At 39.0% G+C, this 11,403-nt stretch overlaps 1 protein-coding gene across 2 annotated transcripts; it reads right to left on the reverse strand.

Moving 5' to 3' along the window:
• Window positions 1–507: 507 nt before the first annotated feature.
• Window positions 508–6,298, reverse strand: creb3l3a (cAMP responsive element binding protein 3-like 3a). Of its 2 annotated transcripts, none has more exons than XM_085265680.1 (10): window positions 6,025–6,298; window positions 5,624–5,728; window positions 5,267–5,513; window positions 4,487–4,617; window positions 3,498–3,608; window positions 3,294–3,400; window positions 2,740–2,808; window positions 2,448–2,532; window positions 2,007–2,100; window positions 508–1,371 (listed from the first exon to the last, which is right to left on the reverse strand). In XM_085265680.1, the coding sequence occupies exons 1-10, from the start codon at window positions 6,043–6,045 to the stop codon at window positions 1,055–1,057; spliced, it is 1,287 nt and encodes a 428-aa protein (XP_085121806.1). In that variant the 5' UTR covers window positions 6,046–6,298; the 3' UTR covers window positions 508–1,054. The 2 variants fall into 2 exon arrangements, with proteins under 2 accessions (XP_085121806.1, XP_085121807.1); XM_085265681.1 differs by having other exon boundaries at window positions 509–1,371; window positions 5,267–5,510; window positions 6,025–6,293.
• Between the last annotated feature and the right edge of the window lie 5,105 nt (window positions 6,299–11,403).

Genomic DNA, 11,403 nt, shown 5'->3' on the forward strand with positions numbered 1-11,403 from the left:
TCTCTCAAGAGCTTCAAGTAATCTCATGAATGTTGTAAATTAATCTCAAAAGAGGGATTTCTGTTATCAAATGTCCGTGTGTGTGTGTGTGTGTATTAATGGAAATCACATTTTTTTCTTTTACGAATCCATTCAGATGGTAACCAGAGTGTTGGATGGAGAGGATCATTTAATCCCAGAATTCAATCTCCGGCCGCTCCTTCAAATAAAGTCTAGCCGACCTCAGAAAATGTCATCTTGAACAGGTCAGACCTAAATGCTAGGTGAAATGGCAGCAAGCTTAAGAACACCTTTCAATTTTTGTTAGGTTGACAATGACAAAACAGAAGGTGGGCGAGTGCCACAGACACCAACTGGAACCTGGCTTCAACAAGTAAATAAGTCAACATGTCAAGTCTGACTAATGAGATAACAGGTCATCTGCCTCACCTTTGTCCCAGTTTTCCGTCTCCCTCTGTGTGAACCATGTCACTACTGACATCCACCCCACAGCGCTCTTTTTTCAACCAGAAGTGTCAACAGAGATGTTGTACCACATGTTTTCACTTTTTAATAATTAAAGCTTGGAAATACAGAAAAATGAGTACACAGTATATTCAAACCACTGATTTTGTTGTGTTATTTTAATACTTTTCTTTACTTTACGATGTTTAATCCGTGAATAAATCCAAACTACTGCAATCAACTCTTCGGAGAAAACATGCTTTGAAAATCCTTTAACATTTCAAAAATCGTTCATTATGATCAAAACTATACACGCAATCACGGCTCTATTCACCACATTTTTTGACATTCTCAAACAGCAATTTACACTGGCATTTCATCAAAGTCAAGGCATACACAGAAAAAGAAATTTCAGTAGGGATTCAAATCCAAACACTGATATAAAACAGTATCACAAGTAGAAAAAAAAAGCATACAGGCTACATAAGTATTAAAGACAAAATGGGAATGATTAAAACCCAATTTCCATTTGTGTAAACAACAGCCCCTGATAATCCCCTGCTCTACCATTAGGAGTAGGATAATTTGAAAATTTTGCTTCCCTTCTTTCTTACATACCATCAGCGTGTGGCTGTAACCTGGCAGAGCGATGGGGATTCAAGGTCACCGTAGCGATGTGACCAGTAATTGGATCTACATGGAAATGACCAATTTTGTCTTCCTGGCTGTTGTTGAGAGACATGGACTCCAAAGTGGATTGTTCTTGGTCTACTGCCATCTTCTCCATCAGTGCGGTCAAATCTTCCAATCCCGGGTCTTCTGGGTAATGCCGGTGAAGAGGCTCTGATTCATCCTCGCTGAAGATTGGGGATTCAGTGACATGGAGTACACGGGAAGCCTGAAGGTTCTGCAGGGACCGTGACTGGACTGTAGGAGAATAAGACGTAGAGTAAAACAAGTATTATAGTCAGGTCTTATTGTGTTGTTCTAGACATGCACTGAGGCAGGCAAGTGTACATTTTCACATCTGCGTGCTCTCATAAGTTTGTGGCGATTCAAAATTCAAACCTAAACACGTTAAAGACTCCTGTAACAGAGCCCCGAGCAGTCGGGGAAGGCACAAGATGATTGCTTTTTTTCAGTTCTGTCAAACCACTCAGGTTAAGAAATTATACCTCACTGCTTTGCAAACACTAATCTCGTCTCCTATTAAACTGAAAGAAATACATCATAGTCGGTATCAGCAAACACATTCAACATTAAACTGACATTCAATACTAAACTAATAATTAATGGTAAGCAATCAGATCAAGCGCCGCTTCACAGAGCAGAGCTTAATAACTGCAGTGACAATAAATGGCCTTGGTCCTCTCTGCCTTCCGACTAACTTTAAGTAGATGGCAAATCCTCAGAACAGTAGAGGCGACTGTGGAGCTCAGCAAGTGAGAACCGTTCCAGCAGCGTGTGAGAATGTAGTTCTAGCAAACTCCGCTGTGACATATAGCTGCTGGATTAGTTGGCAGGCAGCCACACAAAGCTGTTTGGTGCTGAAGGTTACTCACTTCTGACTGGAGTGAAGTCTCCTTGGCTGACTTTGGAGTCAGATAAGGGCTTGAGGCTTGGGAACAGTATTAGGGAGAAGGACAGCACGAGCACCTGAGAATATGATAAAAAAAGGAGTGTTAGATAAAGTACGAGGGGGGTTGCTACATCTTTTTTTTTGAAGGCATTTAGTTATATTTATAGATTAAAAGTTACACTTTAAAAGTGCCTCTAGTGTTGAGCTTTATTCCAGTGTCGTGATTAGATGCAGTAGCTTCTCTTTAAGCCACTGTATCTCTCCCTTGCTGTATTACCCAGTGTGCACCAGTCTAAATTGGCTTTTCTTAATGGCTCATCCAGCAGCAGTAATTTTTGGTGTTTGGGCATTAGGAAACTGAATTCTTTCATGAAGAGCCACGTGTGTCAGTGACAATTTATCTTATCACAGAGGATGTCTGTACCAGTACACATGTCCCAGTCTGGGCTGGCTTATTAGTTGTATTCATGACCAGGGCCTGCAGCCTGCGCAGCTGTTCCATTAGTGACCTGTAGGGAGGAATGGGGAAAAGAAAATACAAAGAGAAGACGTGATAAGAGGATTAAAAAAGGTTTGAGGGGAACAGGAAAGCAGGGAAAAATGCCAAAGGTAGTTATTTTGCTAAGATGAAATGTCATAACAAAAATGAACCTGAGATCACAGAATGATTACCGTAATTAAAAACAGAGATCGATTTTTTGTCTCCGATCACTCACATGTTACATTTCTCCAGCTGGGACACTTTTCTCTGTAGCTCTTGGTTGTGTGTACTGCAAGCAACCATCCTAAAGGGGGATACACGAGGGGAAGAAAGGAGAAAAAAAAAACAAGTTGAAAGAATATAATTTTTTCTCTCTTTTAGGTTTTCATCTCCAGTGAAAGCTTGCTATCAAAAATCGGTTTAAGGCTCCGTCTGTTATTCATGAATTGATCTGAAGGAGTACGGGGAATGTTGAATGCTCCGATTTACAAATTGGCTCTATAATGCGTTACTCCAAAATATTTTGCAGTGCACACTCTTAAACGGTTTTCTGCTCAGAAGCTGACATTAAAAACCCAAAAGTGTGGATTTTTTTCCATTAAGTTTCTTTCTCTGAAATACATTAACCTGTAACAAGAGTACAGGGCTGCCCGGAGGGTACAATGGCAAAATAATCAAAACTTATTTATGCTTTGAAAAATGATTATCAGTTTCTAAGACTGTTATTATCGGTAAGAATTGCAGTTAAAATGCTAAAACATTCCAACCCACTCTAAATTTGAATATTACCTGCTTTCCAGCCCATCGATGTACTCCTTTTTCTTCTTTCTGCTCTCCTGGGCCGACTGCTTGTTGCGAATTTTTCGGCGTATTTTCTTCAGAATCCTTTCTTCATACTGACAAAGGAAGGAACATTACTGTTTTGAGCCTCTGTATGATAAATTCTAGGTGCTGGAAACTGTTCTCATTGTTTGGGTATTGATAGCCGTTTACCTTTGTGAGAGGTAGCTGGGTGGGCAGAGTGACTCCCTCCTTTGCTAAAAGCTTCTTCTCATCTTCATTGAGAACCAGCTCTTGAATGGACTTTTGGGATGGCTGTGGGGTCTGGTGGGAAAATACAAATTCTAATTTTTAAAACACCACCACTAATAAATTTTCTCTCTGGCCACCTCTTTCACTGTGCGCTCAATGAACCTCACAGGAAACAGTTAAATTGGTGCAGACTATCAAGGCAACTTCATCAGTCTCATTTCATGGCTTCTGAAAAGTAATTATGGTGTGAAAACCCAAGTTGCATTCTGCTACTCTCTCCTTCATCTTACTAAACTAGGCTGAGAAGATTGATCAATACCTGGAGTGAACTGAAATCCACTTAAGTTTCAGAAGCTCTAACGTATTATTCTGGTCATGGTGATCTTTATTTGATAATCTAATTTCTTTTTGTGTGAGTGTGTGAAATGAGAATATCTGATATGTTGACCTAATAAACTTTCTCTTCACAAAATGCTATTTAGTAATGCCACATAATATAAAATTCTTCACACATTAAGAAGGTATTTTATCTCCAAAATTTTGTATGAATGAATGAAAGTTATGGGAAGGTTTGAAAAAATCATCTTCGGTAGAATACTAATAAAAATCTTTTGTGTCTTCCTTCTCTCCGGCTCAGAAAACAACCATCAGTTGCTGCACATTCAGCAAAGCGTCCCACAAACAAGAGTAAAAATAGAAATTTCATTTGCAATTCCAAAGGCCTTACCCCTTGCTGAATTCATGAGATCAGGGACTGTAGTAATCCACTTGTTTGTTTTCTTTTTTTTTTTTTTTACCAAAGTACACATGCACACTCACACACAAAAGGTAAACAACAGGTCTCTTAAGTCAAGAAAGCAATGAAAGATCCACAAACATGCATTAGACACGCTCTCCCCCAACCCTCAACCATCCCCTCCTTCTCTATCAGGGAGCAACAGGATACTTACTGGCTCAGACGTGCCCGACAATAGAAGATCTTTGACAGTTAGGGGGAAGCTAGAGGAAAGCTGTGATGTATCCACATCAGAAGGATGTGTAATCCTCGCCTTGCCCATTGGAAAGCCAAGCTTCCAGCCACCTGCACACACAGGAGCAACGATAGTGCACATGCAAATAAAGACCAAGGAGACGTGCTCGTCTCGCTGGATTCTGACCAGCAATTCTGGAGCCCGATTGTGTAAATACTGATAACTCTGCAAGGCGCTGAGCATGTTGACTTTCTTTTGTCTGCATCGATAATGTCTGTGTCTTAGCATTTGACTGTTTCTGTATACAGTCACAAATAATCCATGATATCCTACTCTATTCTTTAAACTGGGATTCATATTCAGGAACAAAAACTTTCAAACACTGAGTGCCATTATCATTCCTTTCCCAGAAGGGCTGGATTTAGTATAATGTCATTAGAATGAAATGCTAATATTATCAGAGCTTGATTATCTAAAAATGTGCAAAATGTAGATAACCGATGGCAATTTTTCAAGCAAATGAGAATATTTTCTCCTTTCATCTCTGCTATAATAAAGCTAATTGCTTAGTATTAGGGATATCATAAGAATTTGTCATTTGAAGATATAACTTGGGACTTAATTTCCACAGTTTGATTAAACACACCAGAGAACATAATGTTTCGTTTAATCAATAATCATGAAAAGATATTAGGAATTAGAACCCAATGTAATGTGTCCCAATGTGAATGTTTTACTTTTTGGATATGTGCGACTTACTGAAGTCAGCGGGGACATTGGCTTCCAGGGCCGCCTTGGTTAGTGGTCTTGTACCAAAGAAATGGGAGTCCCCGGGTGGGCTTTCAGGGCGCTGAGGACTGTCCATCTGGTCTGATGGAGGGTCCTCACTGATTCCACTGTCACTGGGAGATGGTGACCAGAGCGGAGAGGCTGACACAGAATCACCGCCACGCAGGAGCGCATTGAGAAAGTCATCGTTTGGCTGTTCGGGTGGCTGCAACATCTGCTGGGTGAAAACATCAAGTTGAACGATTATTCTCTATGTGTGAGGTAACAACATACAGAGAACACCGACAAGGAAGTGGGAGAAAGAAGTCATATAACAGTCTCACACACATTTGGGTCCTGGATTGGCCAAGTGTGTTGTTCTGGTTCTTCGTGACGGAGAATACCATTATTTTGATCAAATAGCCAGTCAAGCAGCTCAAGGCCATCACAACCCTGAAGAGAGGTCATGCGTTAAATAGCAACATATAAGAGAAAACAACACAGCAGTAAAGATTTCAGATACTATGAACATCTGTTTCACTGCCAACAATTCACCAACCCACACAAGTCAGTGTGATTTTTTTTAAAACATTAACATTTTTAAATCGTTGGTTTAAGAATATACACTAAATACAGGTTTTCAGTTTTCTCTCAAGCGTGAACTTTGCTCTCCAGCTCTTGAAGGCTTCCTCTGCAGCTTTGTCTTAAATCTGTAAACTATGATATAATGGAAATACTAAAATGTTTACCTGATCCGGGTAATGCTCCATAATTTTCCTGCTTGAGTGGCACACCAAAGAAGCTGTCAAAACAACTGCAACCCAAACAAAATATCTATTTTACTCTGAGGTCTCCGTTTCTGAAGAGTCTGCTCTTAATCTCTCAGCTCTTCTGGGGTCCAAAGTGTAAACTCCAACTCAACACACCCAGCTGACTAGATTGCTTTGTCCTTACTGGCTCTTAGAGCATATATTAGTAATCTTATTGGTAGTTAAGAGTACACAGCTACCTAGATAGAAGACCGGGACAGAAGAAATGAAGTCACCAGTTAGATGTGAACATCAGAAAGGGCAAAGTCTCCTGTTTTCTTTTCTCTTATTTTTTTTGATAGTTTGTTGACATAGGGATAGTTGTGACCTTTAGCACATATTCAAAACACAATGATCAAACAAAAGCTCGATTCTTTGTCAAATTCAGCCAAAAACTCTGGTTTTGAGGAACTTTATGTTAATTTATCTGATCATTTCACAGATGTGCATCCTACAGTTGTGTCTCAAATCATGTGATTAATCAAGAAAAGTTACAGTTTTATTGACTGACAGAATAAAAAAAAACATGTTCTTTGTATTTGTGGTTTAAGGCATTTCTGGGAAAATTTAATTTGAAAGTTGAACAAAACATTTATATACTTTAAATCAGTAGCACTTTCTATTACAACTCGGTAAAAAAGGGGTAATAGTAGGGTGACAAGGTTAATAATGTGGTAATCTCTACGTTATTACTATGCAATTACCAAAGTAATAACTATGTAATATATAAGTAATATCACAGTAGCAACAGTGGTTAAAGTTGAGTAATATTACCCTGAAATTTATATACTAGGATAATAAAAGCCTAAAAACTTTGTTTAACAATGTGGAAATACAACTCGGTAATAAAGTGGTAATAGTTCAATTTGTTTCAATTCAATTTTATTTATATAGTGCCAATAACAGTTGTCTCAAGGCACTTTATATTGTACAATAGATCCTACAATAATAGATACAGAAAAAAACCCAGCAATCATATGACCCCTTATGAGCAAGCACTTTGGCGACAGTTTTAAGCCTAATCTTAAAAGCAGAGATATTGTCTGTCTCCTGAATCCAAACGGGAAGCTGAAAACTGAATGCTCTCCCTCCCATTCTACTAGGAACAACAAGTAAGCCTGCAGTTAGAGAGCAAAGTGCTCTAATAGGGTGATATGGTACTACAAGGTCATTAAGATAAGATGGGGCCTGATTATTTAAGACCTGAGGAGCAGGATTTTGAATTCAATTCTGGATTTAACAGGGAAGAAACAAGGTTATTAATATGCTATTAAATAGAAACAGACAGTTTTGCATTTTGCAGCTCTGTTTCGAGCTTATGACACAGAAACTACCACAGTTACTGAAATTACCACATTATTACCCCATTATTTCCCCCTTGTTATCCAACTATTAGCTATTTATTACCAAGCTGTAATAGAAAGTTCTACCTTTAAATCTTCTAAATAAAATTTTCTGTGGCCACAGATGTGTCCCAGCACACACACTCCTTGTTCTGAGTTATGTATTTCTTTTATTACTTCACACTGTACAATGTAATGTTTCGGGCGTTGCCCGGTGTAGCTTTAGCAGCATCGCCTGCTGTTCACGATACTGCTCCTCTTTGGTCACAGCACCGTACTGCATAAATAAGAGAGACAGAATTACAAAATATGCACCAGCTGTGCCATCTGGACGTTCCTAGCACTGCCACCTGAACTCTTCACTCTTCACATCCTTCTGCAGCTGAGCTACAGCCACACCCCATACAGTTTCTGTAAAATTATTTCTGTACACCTCTGCACATACAGCACTCTATGTTTTTTATGTACTGGCATCTACCAAACCAGAATTAGTCGGTGCAGCTATCAATGTTCAAAGTCACAAGGTTGTACTTTGACACAGAGCTTGCACTTGAAGTTGCATTTGTTTGCAGGTAATAGATGTCGCATTTTTAGTGGATTTTCATATAGTTGGATACGGTTAGACTTTCAGGTTTGGAATTGATAGCATCCTCTCCTTTTTTCCCCACTAATTACCACAATAGCTGAATGACTGGTACACTTGTTAGAGCTGAGCGCTTGCAGACATTTCCCTCTGATATGTCTGACTGTGGCTCCGAAGGTTGTTTGATCTCTGGCTGCTCAAGTATGAGTCACTTGCCCGACACTAAATCCTGAGTTTCTCCCAATGCATCCATCAGAGTGTGAATGTGTGCTTGAATGTTATATATGTTATATATATTTGTATATAAAAGTGTTTGTATGAATGTGTGAATGAGATATGTTGTATAAAGTGCTTTGAGTGCTCAAATTGAGTAGAGAAGAGTTATCTAAGAACCAGCCCATTTAACATCCAATATGCGTCTTGGGTTCTCAAACAAACAATAGAGTCCCAAGTATTTTAAGCCCCCAGTGGGGCTATCCTGTCGAAGGACAACCTCCAACAGGCCAATCTCAGTAGTCTTCGTAAACTGAGAAGTTCAATTGTCTTTTTTCTTTACCCATGCATTCACAACGACCATGACCTGCATGATTAAGAACATAAATAAGCATACTTTAGATTGTTTCGCTTACCAGTTTCAAATTTGGAAGATTTCTACCATTCAGAGTTTACTTTTCAATTCAGTTTTATTTATACAGTTTATACCATTATTTATACAGTGCCAAATCACAAAAACAGTCTCCTCAAGGTGCTTTATATTGTAAGGTAGACCCTACAATAATACATACAGAGAAAAACCCAACAATCATATGACCCCCTATGAGAAAGCATTTTGGCGACAGTTGGTAGGAAAAACTCCCTTTTAACAGGAAGAAACCTCTGGCAGAACCAGGCTCAGAGAGGGGCGGCCATCTGCCGTGACCGGCTGGGGTGAGAGAAGGAAGACAGGATAGAAATCATGCAGTGGAAGAGAGACAGAGATTAAAGACGTGTCATGTCATGTGTACTTGTGTTCTTTTTTTAATTAGACTCATAAATAAAAAACCAATTCCTTCAGTAGTCTTATTTTAATTTTTAAAGGTATTATTCCATAAAAGCTTCCAGTCTTAAAGCAAAGTTTTGGCATAATTTTTTTCTGCCTTTATTCATTACAGCATTGAAGTAGCTTGCATACAGCATCCCAGGAAACAAAAGTTCCACTGCAAGACACTTTAGAAGAGAAATAAACAACAGGGTTTTAAAAAACAAAGAAAGTGCTCTAAGCTAGAACATAAATTTGACTGGTTAATGAAATTAAATTACTAGACAGGGTGGAAAGGATGTTTAAACCATGATTGCATTTGAAAATTGTGAATGAAAATGTAATTGCGGGGAAACCGTTTGCACTGTGGCTTTATTTTCTGCCTGATGTGTTTAAGGCTGTAATTTAGTTTTCACCAAAAAACCAGACCAAAATTTTTTTATAAAATCTGAATTTTACAGTTAGAACGAGGCCACGATACATTTTCAAAACTGGCAGAATAAGAAAAATACAAAACTGGTTAGTTCTGTGTTTTCCAACATATTTTAAAGAAAAAGTACAAGTACAAAAAAAGACACTGACTGAAAATTATTGTGCTGTTATTCTTGGATACAGTAGGTGACTTTAGGGGGTACAGCTGTCATGTTAAATGGACTGATATTGATAAGAGTTTGATATGGACTTAGATACTGTTTTTTTCTTCTACCAGCACAACAAAGCTCTTTATACAATATGCCTCATTCACCCACACTCACACTTTTTTATACATCAAAGTGCTTTATATTAAAACATCCACACATATTCTGATCAATGCACTGGAGAGCGTCTTAGTGTTCAGTATCTTGCCCAGGGATACTCTGGCATGTAGACTGGAGCAGCTGGGGATCGAACTATCAACCTTCCAATTATCATACTTTATAACCTTCCAATAACTCCATGGCTGCTCTGCCTGTGCAACCACTCTTATTATGTATGAGTTCTGGACCTTTAGGTGCTAAACTCAGCCCAGAAAGTAAGAAAGTTTATTTGGCTGATTATTTCTCTGTTGTAGCAATGCTTCTTGGAAATCTTAAACCACTGGGAAGCTTGTGAGTTCCCAAGAAATGACACCACATTTGTAAGGAAAATGCATTTGTGGGCTGAGTGCACAGTTGAGGATGCGGGTTGTGCCCGTTGACCTGGGCCTATCCCAAAAAGCATGCTCAACAAACTCTGAAATTAAAAATAAACTCTGAGTTGATTAACTCTGAAATCCACAACTCTGAGGCTTCACAGTTGCAAACAGCTGGTCAGAGTTCAATCAACTCTGAGCATGTTCACCCTGAAGTACGTGCATGAGTATAGAGACCAAGGCTCCATTAGTGGAGCTCCAGCAGCATGTGTAACCATAGCAGTGTGTAAATAAAGAGCAGACTCTCCATTTAAATCCAGTGGACCCAGGAACATGAACATGTGTCAGTGTGGAGCATGATGTTCATCTTAAAAATGTGAGGACAGAAAAGAGTCCTTTGAATCAGATTGGGCCACTCTCTCATATCATTTGCCCAGCTTCAATATTCATCAGTCAAAGCTGGGACCGTCATTTTACATTTGATTTCTAAATGTAATTATTTCGCTCTAACCTGACAAATGTAGGAAATAGAAAGTGGAGATACAAATTCCGGAGAAACAGATCAGACATTTTACTGACAGACCTGTGGCAGTAGTTACTATTACAACAGACAGCAGGCAGATCCTGTCAAGTTAGTTTTTATCAAATAAATACTTTCTTCCCAAAAGCCTTAACCACCCTGTGATGTGAATGAGACACGACAGGTCCAAGGATCATAGTTTTGAGCCATTTTATTGACTTGCATCACATCACAACACACCAACTCCTGAATCCCCGTGTTTTTATCTCGGCGGGAGTGATTAAGGATGCTGTGCAGGTGCATCCTCCCTGCGCTGCAGACCACGCTCCACCACACACCCTGAACTCACACATGCACTGACAACACAGTTTCACCCCCCAATCCAAGGACCTCCCTCAACAGATATTTGTATATTTTATATTTTTTGAATTGAGACTATTCATGTGTATATATTGCTGCAGAACTGTGCATCCCCACTCCCCTCCCCTCCCGTTTTCTTTTCCCACATGTCTGCACTGAGTAGGAGATGCTCTGACAGTAAAAGTAGATCTATTCTATTCTATTCTATTCTATTCTATTCTATTCTATAGTTTATAACTATTTTCAGCTATTTAAATTTTCGTTTCCAGTAATTATTCAGTAAGAATATTGATGTGCTGATTGGATTCAACAACCTCACGTTTTTAGAAAGACTTCATTATTCTGAAGTTACTGGATAAAAATGATTCCTGAGATTTACAGAAA

The sequence above is a fragment of the Mchenga conophoros genome, linkage group LG23 (genome assembly GCF_057382185.1).
Source record: "Mchenga conophoros isolate Kocher_MC1m ecotype Shallow Benthic linkage group LG23, M_conophoros_male_GT1.1, whole genome shotgun sequence".
NCBI classification, from domain to species: Eukaryota; Metazoa; Chordata; class Actinopteri; order Cichliformes; family Cichlidae; genus Mchenga; species Mchenga conophoros.